General features: G+C 41.1%; 1 protein-coding gene across 4 annotated transcripts in view; it reads left to right on the top strand.

The window, feature by feature from the left end:
* The window catches only part of B3GNTL1 (UDP-GlcNAc:betaGal beta-1,3-N-acetylglucosaminyltransferase like 1), a 251318-nt gene that overhangs the window by 145693 nt on the left and 78543 nt on the right, over positions 1-27082 (top strand). For all 4 annotated transcript variants that reach the window (XR_006416961.1, XR_006416960.1, XM_044453701.1 and 1 more), the window contains exon 7: positions 24507-24602. Coding sequence is in view for 2 of the 4 variants with exons in the window: in XM_044453701.1 (XP_044309636.1) it covers positions 24507-24602 (96 nt within the window). In the remaining 2 variants the exon portion in view is untranslated. The remainder of the gene's footprint in view (positions 1-24506; positions 24603-27082) is intronic.

Below are 27082 nucleotides of genomic sequence, written 5' to 3'. Positions count from 1 at the left end.
CTTGTTTCCTTTTTAGACCGATTGAGATGGTTAGACCAATTGAAATAGCTTAGTCATTATGTGCTTGGTGTGGTAGCTTTTGAGAACAGTATGCACTAAAATTATAGAACTCAGTTCTAGCACAAGCTTGTTGTTTATTCCCATGAAGATTTTATTGCTTGGGGAATCATAAAACTCTGTTAGAATTTACTGAATCTGTAGATTTTATGAGCACAGTTCATAGGTTTGTTACATTATGGGCTCCATAAAAGGAAAGTTACTGTATATTGTTATACAGCTTTTACAGTCTCCAAAGCAGCTTAATACTTTACATGTGATGCAGTAAAACACGTACTTTTGCAAATAATAGGATTTGTTTGGGAGAAAATGGAAAACAGGCAAATATCTAATCATGTGTGGACAGCAAATTTATTTTTAACAGTTACATGCCCTCACTTATTTGCCTTTTGCTGGGATTTAAAGTGAAAGTGCTAGAACAGAAAACATGAACAGAAAGTAAATGAATGATAGTTTGGAAAACCTGTGGTGTTTTTTGTTTAAAAGTAGGGTAGAGAAGAGTGGGTCCCAGTACTCAGTGCTGATAGTGGAAAAGGGTGGAACAAGATATCTTAGTTTAAAGAAAATACTTATTCCCGAGCGCTGAAGCATGCAAGGTGGAGGGTAGGAGAAGAAAAGAACATCAGAGAATAACAAGGTATTTCAAGAGAGTTTCATATTTTATAATAGATCTGATAAGGAAAAAAAATCAATGAAGAAAATGAAGGAAAGAAGGGTAGACAGAGAAAGCAAGCAAGTGGGAATGGTAAAAGAAAATGGACACGAGAGGCCATACTTCCTTTTCCTCATTACCGTTGTTTTGCATAGTCACAACCTACTGAAGCAAATTCCTGTGCAAGCCTTAGTGAATAGCAATTATACAATAGCACTTTTCATCAATTTTAATGGATTTTGCACAGAATTGGTCCTTGGTGAATTCTTCCCCATGTACAATACCTAGTTGTTTGACTTTCTCCAGCAATTTGTCATGTACTAAAGTCAACTGAAGAAATACATAACAACTTGAGTACCTCACTCCCTTGATCACTTAAGTGCATTGTTTAGTTTCCCTTTCTCCCATGCTTTCATTGTTAACTTATTCAAGAATATTAATTATGCTTCCAATATTATTTCTGTTGTCATCAGTCTCTGCTAATTCTAAAGCTGCCCTCCTCCTTCCTCTTGTTAAATGCACTAAACATCTGGTTACAATTTATTTATGTTTAAAATCTTTTAGGGTGCCTTTACTTACTTACTTACAACATTTGCAAACTGCTTTGCAGATTATGCATGCTGACCAGTAAAAAGATAAAAAGAATAAAACAATGCATTGAAACAGAATTATCAGTAAAAACAGTGGCTTTTTACCAAGAAAAGTTTCCTGAAATGAAAATGTTTCCAGGAGGTTCCAGAAACAACACAGTGCTGTGGCTTCTCAGGTATCCTTGTCCCGAGTTGTTCAGGGCTTTATGCACTAGTACCAAACTCTTAAATCTAGCCTGGTAGCAAATAGGCAAGCAGTGATTTCCCTCAGGAAAGAAGCCCCGTACTGAACAGGGGCCACTTCTGACAATGGCATAACTGCTGTACTGTGCACTTGCTCCAAACTCCAGACCAGCCTTAAAGGCAGCCCCACAGCCAGTGCAGTGCAGTAGTCCAGAACTAGCAGCTGTGCCACTGTAGCCAAGCTGTCGTTGTCCCAGAGAGGCCAAAGCTAGTGAAAAACACCCTGAGCAGCCATCATCACTTGGAACTCCAAAAACATTGATAGAGTAACTAGACACTATAAGCATAATCTTTCTAAGGGTAAATTACTCACCAACGCAGTTTCTTTCTTGCAAAACTCTTGCAGCTTTCATTTATTGGCCCTTATCCAGCCCATCATTAAATCTAGGCACTGATCCAGAACTTGCACAGCCTCACCTGATCACAGGGGCTAGAACTCTGTGTAATTTGCATACCAAAGGTACTTGATTCTGGATCCCCTAATGACCACCCCAGTGGCTTCATATAGATGTTGAACAATCTAGAGGACAAGATAGTACCATATAGAACACTACAGTTCAATTGTCAAAGGCCTGAGAAATTGCCACCCAGTGTTATCTTCTGAAATCAACCCTGCAGGTGATATTGGACCCACTCTAAGGTAGGGTCCAGCCCGCAGAGTTGATTCAGGATTATACCATGATCGATGGTATCAAAAGTTAGTGAGAGATGGAGCAGAATTAGCAGTTTTGTACTCCCCCTGTCCTTCTCACCCTCATCCAGCAGGGTGACCAAGGTTGATTCAGTCATGTAACTGCATGGAAACCCAGGCTAGAATAGTATTTAGTGGTAGAGCATTGCCAAGATGAGGTACAATTACCTAAGTAAAAATTAAGCCAAATATGCTATGATTTGAAGCTCCCTTACATTTTTAGAAGTTATCACACTCTCACAGGGAGCTAGAATTCTAGGTTTTGGCCATGATAATGTGTGAAACTTAAGTGACAGCTGCTTTTAGCTCTGACACAGTCATACTCCCTGGATCATGCAAGCCCTTCAGTGACAGGTTTCACAGAACACCATAAGCCATGGTGACTTGTCCCATTCTCTGCCTTCTTCAGCATGCATCCTCCAAAACAGATGAATCTTTGTAACAAAGAACTTGAGCAGTGAAACAGCTTACTGGAGAACTTCGATGCAACTGCAAGAGGTCTTAGCAACTGCTACCTGTTCTACCCCATTTGCCAACAGACCAGCTACTTTTGCATTGAAATGACTGCTGAGGAAGAAGTGCTTGGTGAAGCATATTTTAGTTACTTCATTTATTCATATTATATTATATTCCCATTCATATGCTACCAAATACTGAAAAGTCCCTAGGTGGTTTACAAAAGTCATATAAATACATTTTAAAATATAGAACAATTTAAAACTTTTAAAACCTTAAAATTTTTGAACCAGATATGATCAATAATGCACAATATTGAATAAGTGCAAAGAGATCAGGATAAGTTAAAATAAATATGAAAAAGGTATGCTTTTGGCTGGTGCCAAAATGAAGCTAGTAACAGCGCCAGGTGAATATTCCTTGAGAGTTTATTCCAGAAGTGAGGAGCCAATGAGAGCCTTTTCCTATTTGCCACTCCCCTCACCTCTTTGAGGAGTGGTCCTGTAGAAGGACCTCCTGTTCTGATCTAAGGGATCAGGCAGGCTCATATGGATGAAGGCAGTCTCTTAGGTAACCAGGTCCTAAGCCTTTTAGGGCTTTATATGTCAGGACAAGCACCTTGAATTGGGCCTGGGCAGCAACCGGTAACCAGTGCAGCTTTTTGAGCACTGGGGTAGGATGAGTTCTAGGTGGGACACTAGCCACCAACTTGGCTGCCCGATTTGTACCAGTTGTGATGGCTGGACCATCTTCAATGGCAGCCCCACATAGGGCACATTATGGTAATCCATTTTTGATGTTAGAGGAGCATGGGTGACTGTTTTCAGGCTCTACCCATCCAGGTAGAGGTGCAGTTGGTAAATCTGACACAGTTGGAGGAAAGTGCCCCTGGACACCAAGTCCACCTGGGCCTTCAGGGACAGACCTGTGTCCAGGAACACCCCCAAACTGAGCACCCTGTCACTGAGGGGGAGTGTGACCCCATCCAGGACAGGGGAAAGCCCCTCCAACCTGCCAGGTGAGTTCCTTACTAACATCATCTCTTTATTAACGGCACTTAATCCAGTTTTATCTAGATTAAGTGTCACGTTTATTGACCCTCATCTGGTCCATTGTCGAGCTCAGGCATTGATTCAGGGCATCCACTGCCTAAACTGGATTAGATGAAAAAGAGGGGTAAAGCTGAGCATCGTCAACATATTGTTGACACCTCAGCCCAAACCTCCTGATGACCTCTCTCAGCGGTTTCATGCAGCTATTAAAATGCATGGGAGACAGTACTGAGCCCTGCGGAATCCCATGTCCCCTACTGCCTACTGTCCCCAGCACCACCCTCTGGACATGGTCAGCTAGGTAGGAGTGGAGCCGCCACTTTGTGGTGTCCTCACTCCAACCTGCCCAGAAGGACACCATGGTCGATGGTGTTGAAAGCCACTGAGAAGTCAAGGAGAACCAAAGGATTACACTCCCCCGTCTCGCTCCCTGCAGAGGTCATCATGCAGAGTGACCAAGGCAGTCTCTATCCTGAACCCAGACCTGAAACTCAATTGAAATGCATCTAGAAAATCTGTTTCATCCAACAGTGCCTGTAGCTGCCTGGCCACCATCCGCTCCAATACCTTGCCCAAAAAAGGAAGGTTAGCCACGGGCTGGTAGTTGTCAACTACTAGTCCCAAGTCCAGGTTTGGCCTTTTCAGGAGTGGCCTTATCAGAGCCTCTTTCAAAGAGGCAGGGCCCACTCCCTCTCTCAATGAGGCATTGACAGCCTCTTGGATGTAGGTCCGGACCCCCTCTAAAGATCTTCCCACTAACCTTGATGGGCAAGGGGCTAGTGGGCAAGTGTTGAAACAGACAGAGTCAAGCACCTTGTCCACATGTTTGGGTCACAGCAACTGAAACTCATGCGTATCATGACCTGAAAATGGACTGCTGGACACATCTGAGGATTCTTTAGTAAAGGCAGAGCCCAACTCTTGACAGATCCAAGTGGTTTTTCCTACAAAGTGCACTGCAAAATTGTCACAGTGAGCTGACGAGTGCTCTGAGGCCTCTTCCAGAAAGCCAGATTGTAAAAGGCCTTGGACCACCCAAAATAACTCAGCTGAACAGCACTGTGAGGAAGTGACAGAGGCAGCAAAAAACCTGTGTTTTGCTGCCTTTAGAGCCACAGAATAGGCTCCATAATGAGCTGTTAAACATGTTTGGTTGGACTCATCATGCTATTTCTTCCACTCATCATGATATTTTCCTTCACAATTTATGTGTAAAGCACATAAAAAATAGTAATGCTGTTCTGTATGCTGGACAATACCTTTATTAGATATTGCCACAAAATAATATGAAAGATTTTGAGTTTTTCAGAACTTACAATCAAGCTTGCTGATCCAAAAAGGTGGTGGCGTGGGGCATACAAAGATTGGGCCAGATGTTATGGCTCTGAGGTCTTTAATTTAGATTTGGATTCAAGATGTGGACTGCAGACTGAATGAATTAATCTCTGGAAGGTGTTGCAAGTATCAAAATACAAATAGCATTCCGGGACAATTGGCTGACACACCCCTTCCCCATTTCTGAAAACATAAAAGTTGGCTATAACTCAGATCTGCCTCTTGTCAGAGGTAAAGCACAGTTTCCTGAGGAGACAGAGAACAGAAGAAAAGAGAAACATGATAATCTTTATATTGGCAAAACCAGAAATTAATTTTAGGTGGTGTGCTATGTACAAAAGTTACATAATTGAAACTGATATGTGTAGTATTGCCTAGTGCAGGGCTATACAACCTCTTCATCCTGTGGACAGGTGTCCGTTTGAGAGAAGCTTTGAGGGGGGCCGTATTCCAAGGTGAGCAGAGCTAAAGGCAAATGGAACTAGACCAAAATACCAAACTTAACAGAATAGTATACCCTAAAGCCAGTAACTTAGTTTTGGAGAGGTATTTCATGCTTTTAGAATGGGTGCAAACTGTACAAAAGTCAGGAAACCGAACTATTATTGGCTGAAGGAAAGGGGAAATGGGGATGGCGTCTTTTGAGCAACTCTGGAGGATTGTCTAGGGACCACAACAGGGCTGAATTTGGCCTACAGGTATAAGGATTTGCACCTTTTGGCTAATGACTAGGGTGATGAAACTTTCAGAAGGCAAAGTCTCTTTCTGATAGTACAAAATTGTCTCCCTCTTTTAGGAGGTTCAACCCTGTCTCAAAGAAATTTCAAAGAAAACAATAGTGAAAATAGCCATGGTGGCCTTTATGTTTTCAGAAAGAGTAAGGAACAGTGCTCAACCATTGTTTCTTGACCTAGAATACAAGGTGTAATCTGACACTTGCAACACCTACCAGTGACCTGTTCATCTTTCTGCTTCAGTTCTTATGTTTACAATATCTGACTCAGTCTTTGTACTATGATTTTTTTTAACCCCTACACCCTAAAAATTGGTCCTAATAAAGGTATTGGCTAACTGTGGATTTTGAAATATGCATGTGGGAAACGGAGAATAAATCTGAGGTTTGAAGGGATGTGAGGCTAACAAATTATTTTTGGTGCATTTGTACAAGTAATTTAGGCTATGGAAATGTTATTTTTAAACATATGTTATGCCACTGTTTTAATAAAAGTAGTTTAACTTCAAGTCTAAATTATCTCTGTTTATTGTCATGTGCTTGTTGTGCTAAATTGTATCATTTAAAATAGTAAACAAATAGGCAAGTTTGGTTACATACAAATTGTGCTTTTTAAAGTGAGACTGAGAGGGAATAGGAATAGGAGTTTAAAAGGCCATTATCTCATTTCTTGTGTTTCTAAATTCCCTGAGCATAGTCTTCCCTATATACCAGTGGTATAGGGTTTAATAAAGGAGAAAATAATCCAGGCTTTGCAGTGGATCTTAGTTAAGGTGTTGCTTTGCAGATTTCTGTTTCCTATAAAACTGTAGTAGCTTTAGACAATGTTCCTAGTCTCGGCGGAGATTTTTGAAATTCTTTCTGTTTCCTTATATGGATTGGATTCCTTTATTGAGGCATGGTAAAGGGGACTTCAGTGAGATGGGAGTTCAAAGTATGTACATATGGCTTTGATAATAAAAGATTCTCTTGCCCTTAGTGAGATGAAGAATATTAAGAAGCCAGTATGAATAGAACTGAGAATACACTTGAAGTTTCTCTTAAGGCTTTTGTAAGGCAGAAGCACACAACAACACATCAAACTAGCACCATTTTAAATCACTTTTTAAAAAGAGGATATAGCTCACTAATGTGATTATCAGCAACTGCAAGAATTTTAAGATGACTATGTGTTAAGGACTTGGTACATAGTTTTTTGTGATATCACATTCTTGGAAATAGGTGGAGGTTTCTGGTGACCTTGGCAATAGGTGAAAACCAGTGCAAAGATTATGGAAAAACTGAAGATCCGAAATCACCAGGTAGTTTTCAGGAAATGAGGTACAGATAAGAGAAGCAAAAAGACCTTGGAGTAAAACAGGTGGGCAGAGGAGCTATAGAACATAACCAAGAAGACAGAGATATAATCTAGTGAAGAGAGAACATTGGTGGCTCTGCATGAAGGAATTGCCATACTACCACAGGGTTATATATTTGGAAGTAGTACAGTTGGTCCCTGTGTAGAACTGCCTGACATGGAGCCAGGCCATTGGTGTTGATTTGCCCTTGCCAGGGCTCCAGCACAACTGCTAGCGCCAAAGGAGCAGCTAGCTGACTGGGGCTCCATGAACCTCTTTTTCCAGTCTACCACCCCAGCCCAGGTGCCCAAGAGTCCTTTTAAAAACGTAATGCTGGGATCAAACCTGAGAGTTTCTACTTTCAAAGTGCTGGTGAGTGATGACCGTAACCATAAAATCAAAGTGATGGTGGGATAATGCCTTGACAGATCACGCAGAGAATTCATGACTGAAGTCAACATGGGGATTCCAGTGTTTATAGCTCAGGTTCTTAATCATGCTGCAGTTCAACAGTGAGCAACTTGTGGCCCTCGACGTGTTTTAGCCTGCAGGCAGCCCCAGTCAGCACAGCCCATGTTGAGAGCTGATGTGGCCCTCCGAATGTTCTGGCCTACACGTTGCCTGCCCCTGTGCTGTACTGTGCCACCAGCACCTGTTGTTTAAGTTACTATTTGACTGCCAACAGTACTATGTCATGTTGTGCTGTTTCATCTTCAGTATATGAAAACACATTCTTCCATTCAGAGGCACCCCAGCCCTCAGAACATTCTACTGACATGCACAGTGTTCACTCAACAGGGATGTGGAGCAAAATATTTCTTTTAAAATCTGTTTTAAACATTTATACATCCGTTTTCAAATAGCCTATAAATAAATTTTGCTGCTTTAGTTTTTGAAAAAGAACTAGCATCAATTAAAAATAAAGCAATATAACTTCAATAACAATACAATAAGCATTGTGACTATTCTTTTACAATCAGATGACCCTCTTGAGGAGTCATGAAATATTGACTGCTCAAGATTTTTTCCCCTTTAGCATCACCACATCACTTGTGGGAAAATCAAGTTGAAAGAGAAGTATGTGGTTTGACCAATTTGAATTAGAGACAAGCCTCAGGAGACTCATTATTAGGTAGCTCCAGCTGAATAATGTGGTTTAATAAACTGAGGTACTATATTAATCTGTTCATCTAAGGATTCAACAGAATGCTCAGTGGTTAAAATGTAATGACTTTTGTGATCTGGAGCAGAAAATATAGAAAGCAAAATATTAATAGCAACTTAATTGGATACGTTTTTCCCATTTAAAATGGTCAAGGGTGGGGTTTCTTGGTGGGGGTGTAATTTGCCCAGTAAATATTTGAAAAGCAGATACGTGTTACAATTTTAGAACTGGGTTAATGAAATGACAGCAGCATAAATGCTTACCAGGACACAGCGAATGTGGTGGTTGCATGACCCTGTGCGATGGGCTCAGTTGGCAGTTTAAAGCACAGCAATGACAAGTGAGGCGTGCTGCCCCTGCCCTCAGCCACTTTTCCTCATACATATTTTTCTCCTGGTAAGAGTTATGTTGAGCTATCAGACCTTCAGCTGGAGAAAACCTGCTTTTAAAAAGAGATCTAGGTGGCAGCTTCTATTTACTCATACTGTGACTTAAATTGCCCCATCTTTATATAGTTCCAGCAGCAGGCTTAATTCTGCACATGAGTCTGCTGCTGTGCTATCTTCTTTGCCTTCTAAAGAAGGCTGATGGATAGCTGCAACATATGAGATGGCACAGATCACCTACAGCCTCAGGGTACACAACATCTCCTTCCTCTTCCTCCCTCAATAATGCTGCCAAGTATTTTACAGTTTTAATCTGCCGCTGTTCATATTCAATAGATACAATGCAATGAAACAGCTGCAGCAAGAATTTTTTGAAAGTTGCTGTTCTAAAGGAATGTTGTTGCAAAGAAAACCAATCTGATGTGAACTGAGATGAAAACATAAAAGCCATGCTGGATCAGACCAAGGGTCTATTAGTCTAGCACTCTGCATACACGGTGGCAAACCAGCAGCACACAGTATTGCTCCAGCAAAATTTATTTATTTATGCTCATTTTTATACTGCCCAATAGGTCCAAGGCTGCCTAGGCAGTTTACAAAAAGATGGGTGCAAGATTCCACCTGTCCAACCTCCTCAGCAGCTGGTATATGTATGCATGCCAACTCTGGTAAAGGAGATAATTCATAGCCAGCAAGGCTAGTGTGGCAGTTATCCACCCTCTCATAACCTTCACTTGGATATTGTAATAAATGGTACATTGAAATACCTTTGAAGACAGTTTTGAGCTGTTGGAGGTGGTTGTCATGTGAAGCCAGTGCTTCATCAGCTTCATTGGCTTCTAGTCCATTTTTGAGTCCAATTCAAAGGCTGGTGTTGATCTTTAAAGCCCTAAACAACTTGGGACTAGAATATCTAGGAGAATCTCTCCTCTCGTATGTATCTGCTAAGACCCGTATCTCATCTTTTGAGGCCCTCCTCCAAGAGCCCCTGCCCAAGGAAAATGGGTGGGTGGTTGGAAGTGAAAGAGCATTTCTAACTGTCGCTCTAGATTTATGGAATGCTTTAATCAATGCTCCTTTCTGTTTGAGAGTTTAGTTTTTTCAGAGTTTGTGGATGTATATCTGCACTGTATATTTTAGTGCCTTGCTGTTCGTTGTTGTTTTTTCTGTAACTTTTACCATCTTCTCATTTGTTCTTGGGTAGATTAAAATAAAAAAATAACAAATGAGGCAGGACTTACCTTTGAAGGAGACGTATTCATTCTTCTTCAGCAAGACTTATTCCTCTATATCAGGCATCCTCAAACTTTTCCACCAGGGGGACAGTTGAAAGCTGCTGGTGCTGGGCGTGGGCTGGAAAGGTGCTGGCGGTGCGCGCGGGCTGGGGCGGGGGTGGTGTGTGTGGGCACACGCGCTGAGGCAGGGGCAGGGCACACAGTAAGGCGAGGTGAGGCAAGGGTAGGCATGGGCGGGGGCGGGTACGCGCCACAAGGCGGGTGCACAGGGCAGCAGCTCGCTTGCTTGGAGATCGTTTTCTCTGAGCGATCAAACCACTGCCTCCCTGCATGCGTGGTGAGGTGGGCAGCAGTGGGTCCAAATGGGCATGGCGGGCCAGATAAATGGGCATGGAGGGCCGGCCCCAGCCCCTGGGCTGTAGTTTGAGGACCCATGCTCTATATGCTTAGAAGAGTGATGTTCACCAAGTTATGTGCAGTTGACATTAAGGCTTATAATTTCCTGGGTCCCTCAGATTCCTATTTAAAAATTGGTTCTCTATGGCGGCTTTCCAATCCTAAAGTATAGATGGTGATCTTAGGGAGAGATTTGATATTCTTTCTTACAAGTTCAGCAGTTTCATATTTGAGTTCTTTAAGAATTCTTGGATGGATACCATCCAAGTTGCTTTAGTTTATTGCTGTGAAAGGAGACCTCTGTCACACACACGTGCACTCACATGCACACATATCTTGTCTGTGTTTGTTTTGTTAATTTGGCCAGAAATCTTTCAACCTTTTGAGGATCATAGACTCATAGTCTTAGAGAGTTCCTGTATCCATTGCTATGTCTGGAACATCTTACATAAGATGTTTAGCATAGCGATTTTCCACAGAAATGTATTACTTATGGCCAGATGTCTGAATTTGCCAGTGGAATTTCTCATGTGGATTTTTTGCTATTATAGTGTTACTGGTTTCAAATCAGTGACTAGAACTGCAGAATTATTAAAGAAAAACTCTGGTAAATGAACCAACGGAGGAGTGCTCCTCTTCCAACTTCAGTTCACAGTTGAGGGATTCTGTGTGCATGCCAGCACAATGTGTCGTTTTCAACAGGATTCGCATGAAGCCAGTAGACCAAGTGAAGAGGCACCATTGAGAAATTACAGAAGGACCTTTTGTTACTCAGTCATTTCTGCATAGCAATGCAAACTTAGTCAGTAGGCTAATATATGCTGCACAGTGCCACTGAATAAAGACACCCACACACTGCTTTCAGAGACACGAGTCAGTTTATCCATTTAGTTGAGAATACTCTGAAACACAGTCAGTTGGTGTTTTCTCTCTAAAGCTCTAGGAAATCAAGTTGAAGTGGCTGACCAAGTTACAGTTTGCTAAAAATATGACTTCAGCTTCCCTGAGGGGAGGCAGAAAATGAAGAATAAACTCATTATCTCCCCAAAGATGCCAGATCTACACCTACGGATTAATCATGAACTATTTCATAATGCAGTTTTACCAGTTTGTCTTGCTGACTGAAGAATTTGGCATAGTTTACATGTGTACGGGTGTCTTAGCTGCTTCTCATGATCATCCCACAAAGCTAGAGAGTTCCCATTGCTCTAGGGTTTGGCAGCTGTACATAAATAAATGTGTAGATGTTTGAGATGCTGGGGGAAGTGCTATTCCCAGCTATTTAAAACAGAAAAAAATAGTTGTGTGCTATTATGTGGAGAGGGGTAAACTAGTTCCAGAAGTGCTTTTTTGGGTGTGTGTGGAGTGAATATGATTGGAGGTAAAGATGATAATAAACATCTCAGGACAATTCACAGAAGGCTTTTTCTTAAAAACACCACTTCAAGCCCTTGTTTTTCTGGATGTATGCAAAGGGAAACACATCTTTCAGAAATGGATCTAGGCTGTCAAATCATAACTTCAGAAATCAGGAAAACCTCAGAAAAACTCTCAAGTTGCAGATAAGAGTGAATTGTTCCCTCTCCTTTCCAAAGCAACAGGGAGGTAAGGGCTGATTTTGTCATACTGAGCATTTTCGTAGACAGATTAAAACACTGAACATCAGCACCCAGTGCTTTTTCCCTGTCTTGTGCTTGTTCTAGGTTTTGGAACAAGCTGAAAGAGTATGTGAGGATCTGCAAATAATTTAGGGGAGGAGAAGTGTCAGGATCCTGGACAGAAACTAGGCAGCCACCTGAGTGGGATGGTGTAAATGTTGTCCTGCAACAGCAGGGGGTTTGACCTGATGGTCTTCATGGTCCCTTCCAACTCTACTATTCTATGGCTCTATGCACCATTATAATCCTGACTCCTCTGAACTTGCTGGCTTGAATCAGTACTGTCCAGTGTTGAATTTAGCGTTCTTAAGAGTGTGTACTGATGTCTCAACTCCAGAAAGTTTTGGCTAAAACTAATGATTTGGATCTATTGCCTTGGAACAGTTTGGAACTTAATTATTTAGACCCTATTGGTGATGGAAACCATATTGGTTGACTTGGCAGCTTAGCTAACGAGTACAACCCTGTTGTCTCCCCAGAATCTCTCAGTAGCGTCAATCATGGTACCTTTTGGACTGGCTCTCAAGATTCTTCATGGTGTTACAGTGACTCTCTGGGCCTTTCTGGAGTGACATTGTGATGGGAAGGTTTGGAATGCCTCATGTTTCCATCTTGTATCCAAGCTTTTTGACATTTGCATGGAGCTACTGGGAGGACTATCTGGAGGACTGGACTGATGTGTCATCAGTATGCAGAAGATGTAGCACTGTAGCTCTCTTTTCCATCTGTTTGTTATTTATTCCTGACTCAGCAGCTTAACTGCCAAACTCTGTACTGGCTGCAGTTTCTGGACCAAATTCAGGGGAAGCCCTACGAAGAATGCATTTCAGCAATCTAATTTTGAGGTTACCAATGTATGGATCACTATGACCAGATTATCCTGATCTGTTATCAGTCAGGATAGGGAAAGCAGAGGAGAAAAGAGTGCACAGAGTCATCCACTAATCTCAGGAAAGTGGTGAAAATCCTGAATAAGTGTCTAGAAGCAGTTCTGGGATGGATGAGAGTGAGTAAACTGAAACTTAATTCAGACGAGATGGCTGTACTGCGGCCTGGGAGGACCGCTGTTCTAGGCAGAAGCCTGTAAACAGCTCCAGAGAGGAATGTGTTCTGCAAACACAGAGTCAGGGGTTTTCTTGTAGGCCTGGTGTGGACTTTGGAGGCACAGGCAGTTTTAGTGCCCAGGAATGGCTTTTCCAACTTTAACTGACTTTTAGCAGTTTAGGTAAACCAGCCTATGGAGATTTGGCTTCAGTTCTGCTACCCTGTTTACATCTAGACTAGATTAAAGTAATGCTTTCTGTGTTTAAAAATCTGTTTGGCAATATTGTCTGACACAGAATTCAGCTAGTAACATGCTTGTAAGGGTCAGGCATACAGAGCATATGGCACACAGTCTGTACAAGTTGTATTGGTGCCTATTCTTTTCCAAACTCAATTTAAATATTGGTTTTGGACTCTGAAGTCCAGAATGGTTTGGTATCAATTAACCTGAAGTAGCAATTGTCCCATGTTAAGTGCAGATTGGTCTAAAAGACCACAACCAGCTACTTTCTGGCTGGTTGTGAAGATCCATGAAATTGGTGGGCATCAAGAAGGATGATATTTTTAGAAGATCAGTAGACTTTCAGAAATGAGGGAGCACATTTTTTGGCCCTCCCTCTTCTGGGAAGTATGTAGGCCCCACTCATCAATGACTTTTAAGTAGTTTTTATAGATACTTTTAAAATGTTTGTGTAACAAAAAACCATCAGAAAATTCCCATTCCTCCGGCCAACTGGGCAAAATCCCACCTCTGCTCCAGGACCAGTCACTGGATTCAGCACAGGACAGCCCAAGCTTGGGGAGCAAACAAGTTTATTTAAAAGGATAAAATATAGGGGTGGAGGGTGCTAATACATGCAATCTAAAATGAACAAAAACAGGATAAAAGGGGGGAAGGGAGGGGGAAGGTGAAGCTGGACAACAGCAACCATATGGTTTACAGCCAAATAGAGAACCCGCTGGGTAAGTCCCAGGGACTTACTCCCCCACTGGGACTAGAAAATAACAATGCTAACCCTGTCCATAGCTATACAGCAAAGTCCTACCTTCTGCAGGTACACAGGGCTTCACAGTGTTCCTCAACTCAGCTGACCCCTCGGGTGATGGCCCGTTTCCCAATCCTCCCAGGTGTCCATTGGTAACCAGCCCTCCTTGAAGCCATAGTTTCTGATATCTCCCAGAAGGCATCACAAAGGGAGGAAGATGCCTCCTGAGACCTCGAGTGCCAGATACCTGTTGAGCAGGCACCTGGATTTATAATATTTAATCTGTTTTAGTGTTAAGCCTTCCCTTGCTACCTGGGGCTCAAGAAACTGATTCATGTTAAAGTGTGTGCCACCTAATGTTTGAGGGTTGTACTTTAAAAGGTGTCATATATTTATTAAATAAATACATAAAATAATGGTTGGTTGGCAAACCTGGGTTTTAGAACACTTAGTTTTTATGATAAACCCTAAACGTTTTGATTGCAAATGATAAACAGATGTTTTACATCAGGGCTATAAAAATGGATTTGATTTAAATTAAATTCAAGTAAGACTAGGTTTAAATCAGGGTTTTCTACATAATTTGCATGCATGCCCACCTTACCTGTAGGTAGAGGAACTTCATTAAAATATTACCAAACTGGGTCTTTTTTATAGCCTGCTGCCATTATAGATTTTCTCCTTTAGGGAAAGAATAATATGATAAAGTTCCAAAGACTTTTGGAGTATTCTGTTCAGAAGGTTTCATTTTGATTTTTGATTGCTTGCTTCTTCCCCTTCAAACTTAGCTTCTTGGACAGATCTGTTTCACTCCCAACAAACTTCTTGTATTCATTGAATGTTTTGATACTTAGCACTTAGAGGTAAGATGTTGATTCTGTATACATAGATTTGCAAAGGAATGATGGGATTAACTTTTTTTTCAACTCTGTATGTTTATTTTATAACATTTTTGCTGTGAAGAAGAGGCACATGATCTCTACAGACACAAATTCACAGTTTTGAGAACTGTAAAACCAAGCATCTGTGATGATACCTTCTAGATAGAAAAATTGTCCAATAATCTTACAGAAACCTTTGGAAGAACATGACATTGTGGTTAATGGGTTAATGGAATTCATTTACCAAAAATTTAAACATTGCATGAATATATAGCCTCATGCTACATAATTAAAAACTAATCCTTATTTCATGAGGAATAACCTTTGGACTATAATGTATCCTAAATAGACAATTATGTTTAGATAGATTTCCCCCCACCAAAAGTATTTTTTTTAAATTCAATGTAAATCTAAAAACTCATTTAAATTTTAAACATCTGATTTAAATGTTTAAAAATCATTGGATTTTTTATCCACCCTGAGAACTATCATGTATGAACCACAGGTATTATCAGATGCTTTGAGCTCCCGAGTGTGACCAGTGGCAACCTTAAGATTCCGCATAATTTATAGGACTATTTTTAGGGCGAGGAAGCAGATGTATTTAGTTATAACCAATGGCTAATATTTAATGTTACAGCTACATCTTACCTTGCTGCTGTTTCCTCTAAAAATATGTCAAGGACAGCAGAGTGCAGAGAACAGAGCCTAACAGAATGTGGAGCATGTCGTTTGCTCATATTTACAACCATGAAGAAAAGTTGTGAAATGTTGGCTAATGGGGATTGAGATATGGATGATGGAGCGTTTATGCTACCAGGAGCATTTGGGGAACTGCTGTTTGGCACTTGAAAGGATTTTGAGAGCAAGTAATATCTGTGGGAAGAGCACTTAAATGGTAGAGAACTGGAATTACCATTCAGGTAGAGGAAGATGTCGGGGTTTTGGTGGAACCTATGAACTGAATAAGTCTGCATAGAATTTTTTACTTTGCATTTGTGTATTTTGAAATGGGTTCCTTGGTTTCTGTGGCATGCTTAACTTAACTTACGGATTTGACATGGTGCTTTTTCAAATCACTTGAATATCCTGATGTAAAAATACTTTCCCCCTATTGTATTGTGAGCTGAACATAAACTTGATTTATGTAAACCCTTGCCAAGAATGGATCCATTGAAGAAGCCTGTCTTAATGGTTCACAGTATGCCTTGCTGATAGAACTGCCCCCTCTTCTGTTCAGTCACAGGCTTTTCTAAGGTAATTTTTATTCAGGATGATATACTCTCATTTCGTGGAATATGTAGGCCTAGAACTATATTTCATTGGATTTGAATTGTCTGCAGTTTTATCAGGTTGTAATATTAGAATTCCGTGACTTCCAACCTGAATAGGAATGTGACTGCAGTTTCTGCCACCTTTTTCCTTTATGTCTTTCTGATGGTTTTTGCTGGCTTTTTGCTTTAGCCAATGTTTTGCTTTAGCCAATGTCTCTTCAGTGTCTAAGCTCATTTTTCTTGCCCCTTTGCCTGTCTGTTTCTTTGTATATTTTCATAACTCTTGGTATGTACATTCTGAAATAAGAGGGATTGCATTTAAATCTGTTAATATTAATGTATATCATTCAGCCAAGTGCTGAATGAATTATATCTGACCATTGAAAGGGAACGTATTCAGGCAACTGGAATCAGGCAACTGGAAAAGGCAATAGGAAGCTCAGGACAGATTAAAGGAATACTACTTCACAAAGCATATAGCTAAAGTATAGAATTTGCTCCAGCAAATTTGACTTACGTCCACCAAATTGGATGGTTTAGACCAGGGGTCCTCAAACTTTCCACCAGGGAGCCAGTTGAAAGCAGCTGGTTGTAGGCGTGGGCCGGAAAGGTGGTGCCAGTGGTGCGCACGGGCCGGCGCGGGGGGGGGGGCTGTGTGGGTGCATGCGCTGAGGCGTGGCAAGGGCGCACGGTGAGGCGAGGTGAGGTGAGGCGCGGGTCGGCATGCACGGCAAGGGGAGGCAAGGCATGGGCGGGGGCAGATAGGCTCACGAGGCAGTAGCTCGCTTGCTTGGAGATCGTTTTGTCCGAGCAAGCAAAGCACTGCCTCCCTGCATGCGGGGTGAGCTGGGTGGCAGCGGGTCCAAATGGGCATGGCGGGCCGGATAAATGGGCATGGAGGGCCAGCCCCGGCCCCCGGGCCGTAGTTTGAGGACCCATGGTGTAGACAAATTCATGAAAGATAAGCCTGTCAGTGACTACATCCTGACTTCACGTACATACTGACAGATTCTTCTGAGATGACAGTGACTGACAGCAGTGATGGCAAGAAAGGGACTTGGTGGGATCATGGTGGGTCGTGTGATGGAAGATGATTATCAGCAGCTACTATGCATGACTAGGCATGCCAAAGAAATCTTAAATGTGACTAGGCTTGCAAATTCCACAGTGATTCAGCCTTTTACCTTTGAACAAATTTGCACACATAGGCATTTGCACAAGTGTGTTTTTCCAAATAGCAACAAAACTCAGATTCCACCGAAGAATGAGTGACAGAACAAAATAAACCTGACAATCTGCAAAACACAGAATGGATTTAACAACATCTGTACATCTTTAGTCATCCTGATTATTTGTACTCTGACTGCTAGTTGCTAGAAAACAATGACAAGAGAAGTTTGTTTGACTTGTGGGTTTCTCATAGGCATCTAGTTGAGCAACAGGATGCTGGACTAGATAGGCCTTGGCTTTGGCTCCACAGAACTCTTCTTAATGTTATGAATCCTAAACCAGAAGTTCACATTTTCATTTCTGTGGAGTGTATTCTGCCACCCTTTGGACAGTATGGGAAGTTTCAGGGTTTCTTCTTAGTGGCTTGGATCATTCCCACAGTTGCACTGAACTCTGAATGCATCAGTAGAAATATGGGGACAATCCCTGTTCCTTTCTTCTCCCTTTTCATAGCCACAAGGCTGGGATGCATCCTGGAGCATGTTGCGTACTGTAATTCCAAGGTGCTCAAAGTAGTCAGTGTTAAAATACCAGGCCACAGTCCCCACTTCCAGCTGTATTCATCCTCTTTCTTTGCAGTCTAATTCCAAGAATAATTCACCCGACTGTTTTCCTAGGTTGGAGCTGAGGAAGGGAGCAGGGAATTGTTCTTGACTCTTTGCTGCATCTTAGATTTTCAGTTTAAGATTAGGGCTGACACTCTGTTTCTTGGGGGAAGAAGGAAGGTCTTAGCAACCACCACTGACTAGGTATGTCACATGTGGGGTATTAACAAGAGCTAAAATATGTGTATGCCTTGATCAGAGGAGTGTGCAGTCCCATTAAATAACATACTTTATGGTGGTTATCTTGGAATTTGCATGACAGAGATCCTTTTAAAAAAGTATTTTTTTACTCTCTAGAAGTGCTGGAAAGCCAGCCCTCACATTTGGGGCCTTGCTGATTTTCTAATTGATCTCTGCACTGAAGATCAGCTCTGAAGAATTGTCCTCCTTCCTTCATCTTGTCCACTGCATTGTTTCACATAGTTTTGCTTTTTGACCTAGTAAAACTCTGATGAAACTGAAGGCTCATACTTTGCAGGAAAAGAAACATCATATTTGATTCAACTAATAATGGATGACCACACATTTTTCACAAATAGCCTATTTTTGTATCTTTAGCCTGTTAAACCAGTGTTCCACTCATATAAGCTTGGGACTGTTATTCTTTTTCTTACACAGTCTGATGAAATATTACACTGCATGTATTTATCCTTATCCTTATTTTAATTTACCCTTTGATTGTGATCCCCTGATTAAACAAATAGTAATCATTGTGAAGATTAACTGCAAACAGATGAGCAACACTTACTGTGCCTAAGCTGGCTTTCCTTGTGAGGTGATCCTCTCAGAAGACACACCTGTGTGGCTATATATATTACTAATTCTCTTGAGGCAAAAATTGCAAGGCCGACTTTTTTTTACTGGGCCTTTCAGGATTAATACAATTGCTGCCTTTTTCATCCTTGGTTCTGAACAATCTTTGTAAGGGATTTCTATTGTTTCTACTAAGAATGATTAGTGAGCACAGACATATTAAACCATAAAACCAAAGAGCTGTTTCACAGGCATAAGCAAGGGAAATGCTGACAATATGATATTGTTAGGACCAAATGGTTTAAAAGACCTTAAATTGTTAGAATTGCCTCACAAAAGACTATTTTCTTCTTATGAAACTTTGTCTCGTAGTTAACAGAGTGACAACTGCAGATTACAGTGAAAACCTTTGTGTCATCCCAAAAGGCTAGCTGAGAAAATCAGGAATGGAGAAGCAAGGCTACTGATCAACATACCCCACCTTCCTCAACTTCTTGCCTTCCAGATACACCGGTGTCAGGATCTGAAGCCTTGTTGCAGATCCTCTGATGATGTGCAGCATGATTCACCTGCAGGGCCAGGAGCAGACCTGTAGGTACCTGCAAGGATTGGCTCCTGTACAGTCATGTGGTGCAGCTGGAAGTTTTGGAAGGCTGTAGAAAAGGCTCCTTTGTACTGCTCAACTTGGCCAAAGTGCATGGCCTTTGTGGTGGCTGCTTTGCTTCCCAGTTTGCCTATTCCTGACTCTGCTTTTGGCTCCGGTCCAACACCACCACTCTAGGCACCTGATCCTTGCTCCAGTCTCTGGTCCTGCTATGCCTTGCTTGGTATCTGACCCTTGCCTGCACCACTGGTTCTGATTGAACTTGTCAGTATCTGACCCTTGCCTATTCCTGATTCTGCCTTTGCTTCTGCACCTGCCTTGCTGGTACCTGACCTTGCTTGTTCCTGGTTCTGCCTTTACCACTTGGAACCTGCCAGGCCTTTCTAGGAATCTGATCATCACTTGTTCCTGATTCTGTCTTTCATTCTGGCCTTCTTATGCCTTGATGATATCTTACCCACACTTTTTCCTGACTCTGCCCTCAACTCTGGCCAAGCCTTAACAGTATCTGACCTTTACTTGTTCCTGACATTGCTTTTGCCTCTGACCCTTCTGTATTCTTCTAACTTGGTTTGATGCTGCAGCCATAGACACCTGACAGTTGGACTGCAATTCCCATTATTCCCAACCAGCATGGCCAGTGGGAGTTGTGAACCAAAATATCTGGAAGGCACCAGGTTGGGAGGAACTGATGTAAATCTGACACAAACTCTCATCAGGATGTGCTTAGTTTTCATTTCTTTTTAACATAACTTGAAAATATTTACATGTAATTTGCTGATGGCATATAGAACCCAAAGAAGTATTTGGTCAAGAGAAAAGGCTTATGTTTGAGTTGCTCTTGCACCTCCATATGATATTATATGAGAGAGGGGGAGGGGGAGGGAGGGGGAGAGAGAGAATAGGTGACAGCCTAGTCTGAGGCCTGAGGCACTGTAGAAATGCGTCCCCCTCTCCACCATGCTAAAAGCAGCCTGAGCTTCAGAACAGTTTGAAATGCAGTGGAAATTACTCTCTTCCTGCTGACCCTGCTTACTGTCAAGAAATCATCAGATCTCTGCTCTTGGATTCTGAATATTGCCAGATGTTCTGGGCTTTTCAGGAAATAGTTTCCGTAGATCCCACTATGGCTAGATGAGGCATCATCTGCCTCATAGTGCATTGCACCTGAGATTAGGTCCCTCTGCCACCCTTCATTCAGGCAATTCTGTCGTTTTTGCCATACTGAGTGTTACAAGACCTAGATGCCATTTAGCATCTACAGACTGCATTTCTCATTATTTTGGTGGGGTTGGAGCCTGCCCAGTCCCTCAGGCCTGGAGTGGTAGAGTATCAGTTGGTTTGCTGGGGCCTAATTGTAACTGTGTTCTGAATAAATAACACGTTGGGGCTGTAATTAATTCAGGAAACTGAATCCATAACCTTTTCCAGAACACACCATATTCGCAGGAACCCTCTTTGTTAGAGGTGAACTGTTTTCCTTCAAATACTAACATCCATATAATTAAAGGAAATCCATTCAATATAAAAATTATTTAACTCGCATTAGGTCAAATCTGAATGTATTCTAACTATCTTGGCAATATCTGAAAAAAACTGTGACTGAGAATATCTTCTGAATTGGGACACTAGTCCAGTACGTTTACTGTGGCTCTGTCTGTGACCTTCTGGGATATTCAGTGGCTGAGCATGGCCAGGATATGCATATGTTGCTGTTCCTTGATGCTTTATGTGCAAATATGATTACAGTGAGTATCAGTCTGCTAAATCTTGAAAGTTTTATTTATTTAGTGATGATTGGATTTAAGCAGCGACAAACAGCAACAAAAACTATTATGGGTATTTTAACAAATAAACATAATCAGATTGTCAGTGTATTCCTTTTAAATACGTTGCAATTTACCATCCACGAATCTTTTGCTGGATTTAGTGGAATGACATTTTAAGATTCTGTTAATTAAATCACATAATTTCTTACCATCTAACTTGATGTGAGGTTATTATGTATCTTAAATCTATCCTGTAGGTTTAAAACTCACTGGATTTAGCAAGGCTAGGCTCTTACTGCCTCCTAACATGCTGCTTTGTCATTCTCTGGTTCAGACAGTTATTTTTTAAGTTGAACTAATTCTACTGAAGCTGTTAAAACCTAAAAAGGGGTAGAGAGGGTGTGGTGGGGTGAAGGGGTCAGCAGCACCATAAAATGAGACCCCATGTGCATTGCAGGCCAGTTGCTCCCTTGCCGCACACCACACTGGGCCTTTTAATGTAACTGTTGTGCACGTTAGTCCTGTCTTCCCATCAAGTCTTACTTATATATGGCAGAACTGGTACTTGAAAGCCCAAATCAGCAACTTTCTTCCTTTTCTTGGTGTTACTGCATCTTCGGTGCTGCTGATGGTATTTTGCAGTTATTGTTCCATGGTGTTTTGCTGGTTAACGGCAATTTGTTGCTTTTGTTGTTTTTAGCATCTTTTGCCCTTTTTGGTTTTATTTTGCCTATGAATTTTAAAATATTGTAAACCACCTCAAAACCTGAGACTGAGAGGTAGAATATAAATACTTTAAACACATAAATATATCTAGTTTGACTTTACACAGCTGTATGTTGCTTTAATTTGAAGGGAAAAAGCACTGTCTGCTTAATTATTTGCCTAATGTATTTATTAGTTGCTTGCCAGCTAAGTAAGTGCAAAACAACATATTAGAGTAATAAAAAAGCACATATTACTAATCTGTTAATTAGTATAAGCAAATATATTTGAGCTGCAGACTTCTGTACTCCTACCTGGGAATAAGTTCTATTGAACTCTGTGGGACCTACAGAATAGGCACATAGAAGCTGCCAGCGTGTGTCTCCTGGCTTCTCTGCATGATGGGAGAACCCATATAACTGCATGCCTTATGCCGCTCTTGAAAAGTGAGGGCATTAATATAGATGTAGAAACACATATCGGAGCCAAGATTTGAAATTTTTTAAAACTGATACTGTAAAGAAAGTATTTTACAATGGAGTCTGCTTAAATAGTGCCTGCGAAAAATTTTATGTGGCGTGCTGAAGACAGGGTGCGGTATGCCCCTTTAGCTTGTCAACAAGATTAGTCTGCAGTCTTGTTAGACATTTTGTCTTGCATTAATGGAAAGAATAGATTTACCTTATATAATCCGGATATTCTGGTTTATTTCAACACTAGGTTTGAGACATATTTGTTTAAAGCAGAAAAGGGTGATTATAAACCTTCCTGGCTTTGTTGGTATTACTCACTGAAGCTGTCATCATTCAAAAATATACAAATTAAGGGTCATGTTCATGTAATTTCCCAAGACATTACTTTCATTCAGATTTATTCTTACCAGGTAAAGAAAGGCTCTCTGTGTGTGCATTATGTCTGTTTATATTTACAGTCTGTTATGCTGATTTTTTCCTGCTTTTTATCCATGTTATTTAAAATCAGAATAACAATTTGTAAAAATTTTCAGCCTCATGCTATCTTGTGCAGACCTAATGTATTTAACTGCTTTCCACTTGGCTTTGTCTGTAAGGCAGTGCTTTCCGTTGGCTGTTAATTTTGGCAAGTGCTATGTAAATAATTGAGTATCCAACTATGCTTATTTCCCAAGAACTCCATTACAGGTCTTATAGAGAAATAAAGGTGCCAATGAAAAACAAGCAGAAAATATCTGAATTAATTTGAATTAATTTATTTCAGCTCCATTCCCACATGCAGGTGTGTGCAGCTGCTGTGAAACAGGCAAATTCCATGTTAGAGGCATATTTAGGAAGTGGACTGAAAATAAAACCTTCTAGCTCATGCTGCCATTATACAAATCAATGGTTGAACTGTTTTGAATACTACGTGCAATTTGGTCACCACACCTCAAAAAGGATACTGTAGCATTACAAAAATTGCAGAAAAGGGAAACTAAAATAATGAGAGGACTGGAATAAGTTCCCTGTATGGAAAGGTTACAATATTTGTGATTGTATATTATATATTTAGCTTAGAAAAGAGGCAAGTAAAGCAAGACGCAATAGGGGTATAGAGAATTGTACACAGTATGGAGTGGATAGAGAGACCTCCCTCCCCCCTCAAAAAAATGTTAGAACCTGAGGTCACCCCAAGAAGAACACATAAAAGGAAGTGCTTCAGTCAGCACAGTGGTACCTTGGCTCATGAACTTAATCCATTCCAAGACTCTGGTTGCAACCCAAATTGGTCGTGAGCCAAGTTAAATTTCCCCATAAGGTTCAGTGTAAATAAAGTTAATCTGTTCTGTAACCATTTTTTAAATCAGAAAAATGTGAAGCAAAGTGACAACAACAAAGTTCGCGGCCATCTCCCACCCCCCCACCCCACCCCAAGCACAACTGAAATCGGCCTGTCGTCCCTGCCGGAACCCATCATCCTGGCGCGCTGGGGGCTGGGGGGGAGAGATGGGCGTGATTGCAGGCACACTGGGGGAGGGAGAGATGGGCGCAAATGGCGTGCTGGGGGAGGGAGAGATGGGCGCGATCTCTTACGTTCTTGTGATGTTGAGAAATCCCTGATAGGTGTTTCCGAATTACCTCTTGCTTTGTTGCATTCTTAATTCAAAATGGCTATAGATGGTGTGTGTGTGTGTGTGTTTTCAGATCAGAGGATTGTTTCTGGGGGAGTGTGTTTAGTCTCCTCCCCCCCCCCCCCCGCCATGTCTATTTTCTTGATATAGATCTACTCCCTGCACCACCTAGTCACAAAGCTGCTTTTTGCCCAGCAGGAGAAGACATGTAGATGTGGCAGGGGTTGGGGGAAATAAATGTCAGATTAAAAGTTAAAACCTTATTTTCCCTATTGTGTACCACCAGTCTCCACTTACTCCCTTCCCACTGCGGGTCTGACCTAAGGAAAATGGAGCACAAGAGATAGTTTTACAGATTACCCATATACAATGCTCAGTGCTCAAAAAAGGGAAAAAACGTTGGTGTCATGCTTCATACTGTATGCATATTAATCCTTAAATGAATATTGATATTTGTGAAGAAAATTAAAATGCAAACAGTGGTCCTGGGTCTTTGAAAAAAAGTGCTTTTAAATCATAGGCTATATTGTTAAAAACTGTGCTTCTTTGATAGTCATTGTGTGCTTTGTCATATTGTTTCCAGGTTTTTACTTCCCATGGTCCTACTGTAATTATGCCAACTTGGTTCTGTTCTCGAGAATGGTTTTATCATGTGGGCAGATTTGATGAAGGGGGAAAGGTAAGTATGATGGAGAAGAACATAGCTTTAAGAGTGCCGTAATGGTTTCTCTGATATGCCTCTGCCATACAACTCCTAAAGCGTAGCTCGTGTTCTCCAACAAACAGAGGCGTTACCTAATTAAAATGCATGCTTGATATAATGTGCACCAAGTGAAAACATATGAAAGGCAGGATAAGAAATGAACAGTAGCATCAGAGATATATTTCCATGGTGTTACAAGTATCTGGAGAAAAACTGCCATTGGGAAGGCATAGGGTGTGTGAGCATGAATCTGTTCATTGGGTTATTCATTAGGTTGAATTTTTTTTTTTTTTAGGTTGAAATTTTTAGTTAAATATAGGGCAGAGCCAGTGTGGTGTAGTGGTTAAGAGCAGGGGACTGGGACTCAGATGATCTGGGTTCTAGTCCCTGCTCGTGCATGGAGCCAACTGGGAGACTCTGGGCCAGTCACAGACAGCCCAACCTACCTCACAGGGTTGTTGTTGTGGGGATAAGATGGGGGAGGAGATGTAAGCTGCCTTAAGCCCTTTGTAGGATAAAGGCAGGATATAAATCGAAAAAAAATAAATAGCCTTGCAGTGTTGTAGCAGGTAGTGTATTTGCATTTTGCTAGTGTACACAGTATGTGTTCTATACAACTGGGAGCAAACAAGTTTAAAATACCGAGGTATAATTTAAAAGAGTGCACAGTACTGGATATTACAGCTGTTTTTGTGATGAGAGATACTGAATTGCATTTGCTATAAACAGCCATTTTACTATGCATACAAGACATTAATGTGTGTCACAGTTCGTATACATTTCAGATGTGATTCAGGGCACTATGGTGCTAGCATCATGGCTTACCACTTTGCAGTGTGGATCCAAAACTTTTCTGACATTTCCTTGAATTATTTTTTAATTTTTTAATAATTTGATTGCTAGTACATACGTTTGCCCCAGTCAGCACATGTCCCACAGCAGTAATTTGGTTTTTTACACACTACCGTTCCAGTGAACACACAGTGGCTTGTAATTTAAAATGCTGGCATTCTATCTCACAAATGCAATATAAGGCAAAGGAGGATAGGGCTGGGAAGGCGCCAGGTAGCATTTTGGCTTAATTTTACCAGAACCAGAAACAAGCAATATGCCTCCATGGACCATTGCTGAGCATGGTACTGTTGGGCTTCCCAATAGGCATCTGGATACTCACTGTGTAAGCAGAATTCTGCATTAGATAGACTTCACATATGTTGTTAATATGTTGCTGTTATGTTGAAAAGAAAAGAAAATCCTTGCACAGTGTTACATAAATTAGTAAAATCACTCCAATGCTTTTTTCTCTCCAGAAGATACTTTTTCACAATAGAAAAAGGGGAGTTCATCTGTGCAGGTGAGGGGTGGGGGGGAGGGAATGACTGAATTCGCCATATGCCATGGTAAGGAATTATCTTCCTTCCCTCTTTTAGTATCTACCAGGTGTCATTTCGCTGCCAATAAATACAGTAACAGACTTAAACATCTACATTCCAATATTTCCTTGCACCAAATAGTCTCCATAGCAGCAACCTGCTTTTCTCATTTGTGACTAAATCTGTACACCTGCTCTTCAAATGTTGGAACACAATGCATACACCAGAGACATGAATTAAATATCTTATTACACAGTACACTTAGAATGTAATATACGATAAAAAAGATTTTGCACAGCTCTTTGGTAGCATCTCCCTTGCCTTTTTTCCCCAAGAAGAATATTCCATAGTCTAATGGTATATTCTATACCCAAGAGTAGCTAATTTCCAGAAAGGTATTGGTCTCTTGCTATGATATTCTTGTGGCACCTTAAGAGCAAGCAGATTTATCATGGCCTAATTACGAATTAGCTTTCACTAACAATCATGTGGGTTGTAATTCACAAACTTTATGCAGTCTGTTTGTCTTTATGATGCCACAAGATTTAGGGTATGGTTTTTAGACTTCTCTATATCTTAAAAAATATACAAATAGATACTTCTGCAAAAGTGATGGGGAACCCTTTCTAGATTTCCTGTGAGGGCCTACTAAAGAAAGCTTTGTGGTGAGTTGGTTTTGAATACACAAGTTTCATTACTTAAGAACTGCACAGTTTGTGTGTTGCATACTTTTGAGCCATTTCTAACCTTTACATATTTGTGGCCACTTCAGGCTGAAACATATTGGGCAGTTTGAGGAGTATCTCTAGCACTGTGAGATCCCTTATTCACTATTTTTTCTGATTGCTGTGTCGTGCTGCTTTCAGATCAAAATTTTCCTGAAGCAAGTACTCACAATCTTGTGTGTGCATGTGTGTGTATGCATAGAGGAGTGGGCTAGGTGCCTTGAATAATTTCTTTCTTTCCATGGGAAGTAGAAATACCACACAACAGACAAATATATGACTCTTGCAACATTTATATGGGCCATACATTTCAGGTTTTCTTGGTGCCAAATTATAGGGTATTTTTGTTTAGCGTCAA

The sequence above is a fragment of the Varanus komodoensis genome, unplaced genomic scaffold (genome assembly GCF_004798865.1).
Source record: "Varanus komodoensis strain SLA01 unplaced genomic scaffold, ASM479886v1 scaffold7_1, whole genome shotgun sequence".
Classification (NCBI taxonomy): Eukaryota; Metazoa; Chordata; class Lepidosauria; order Squamata; family Varanidae; genus Varanus; species Varanus komodoensis.
This window is presented reverse-complemented; position numbering and strand designations above follow the sequence as displayed.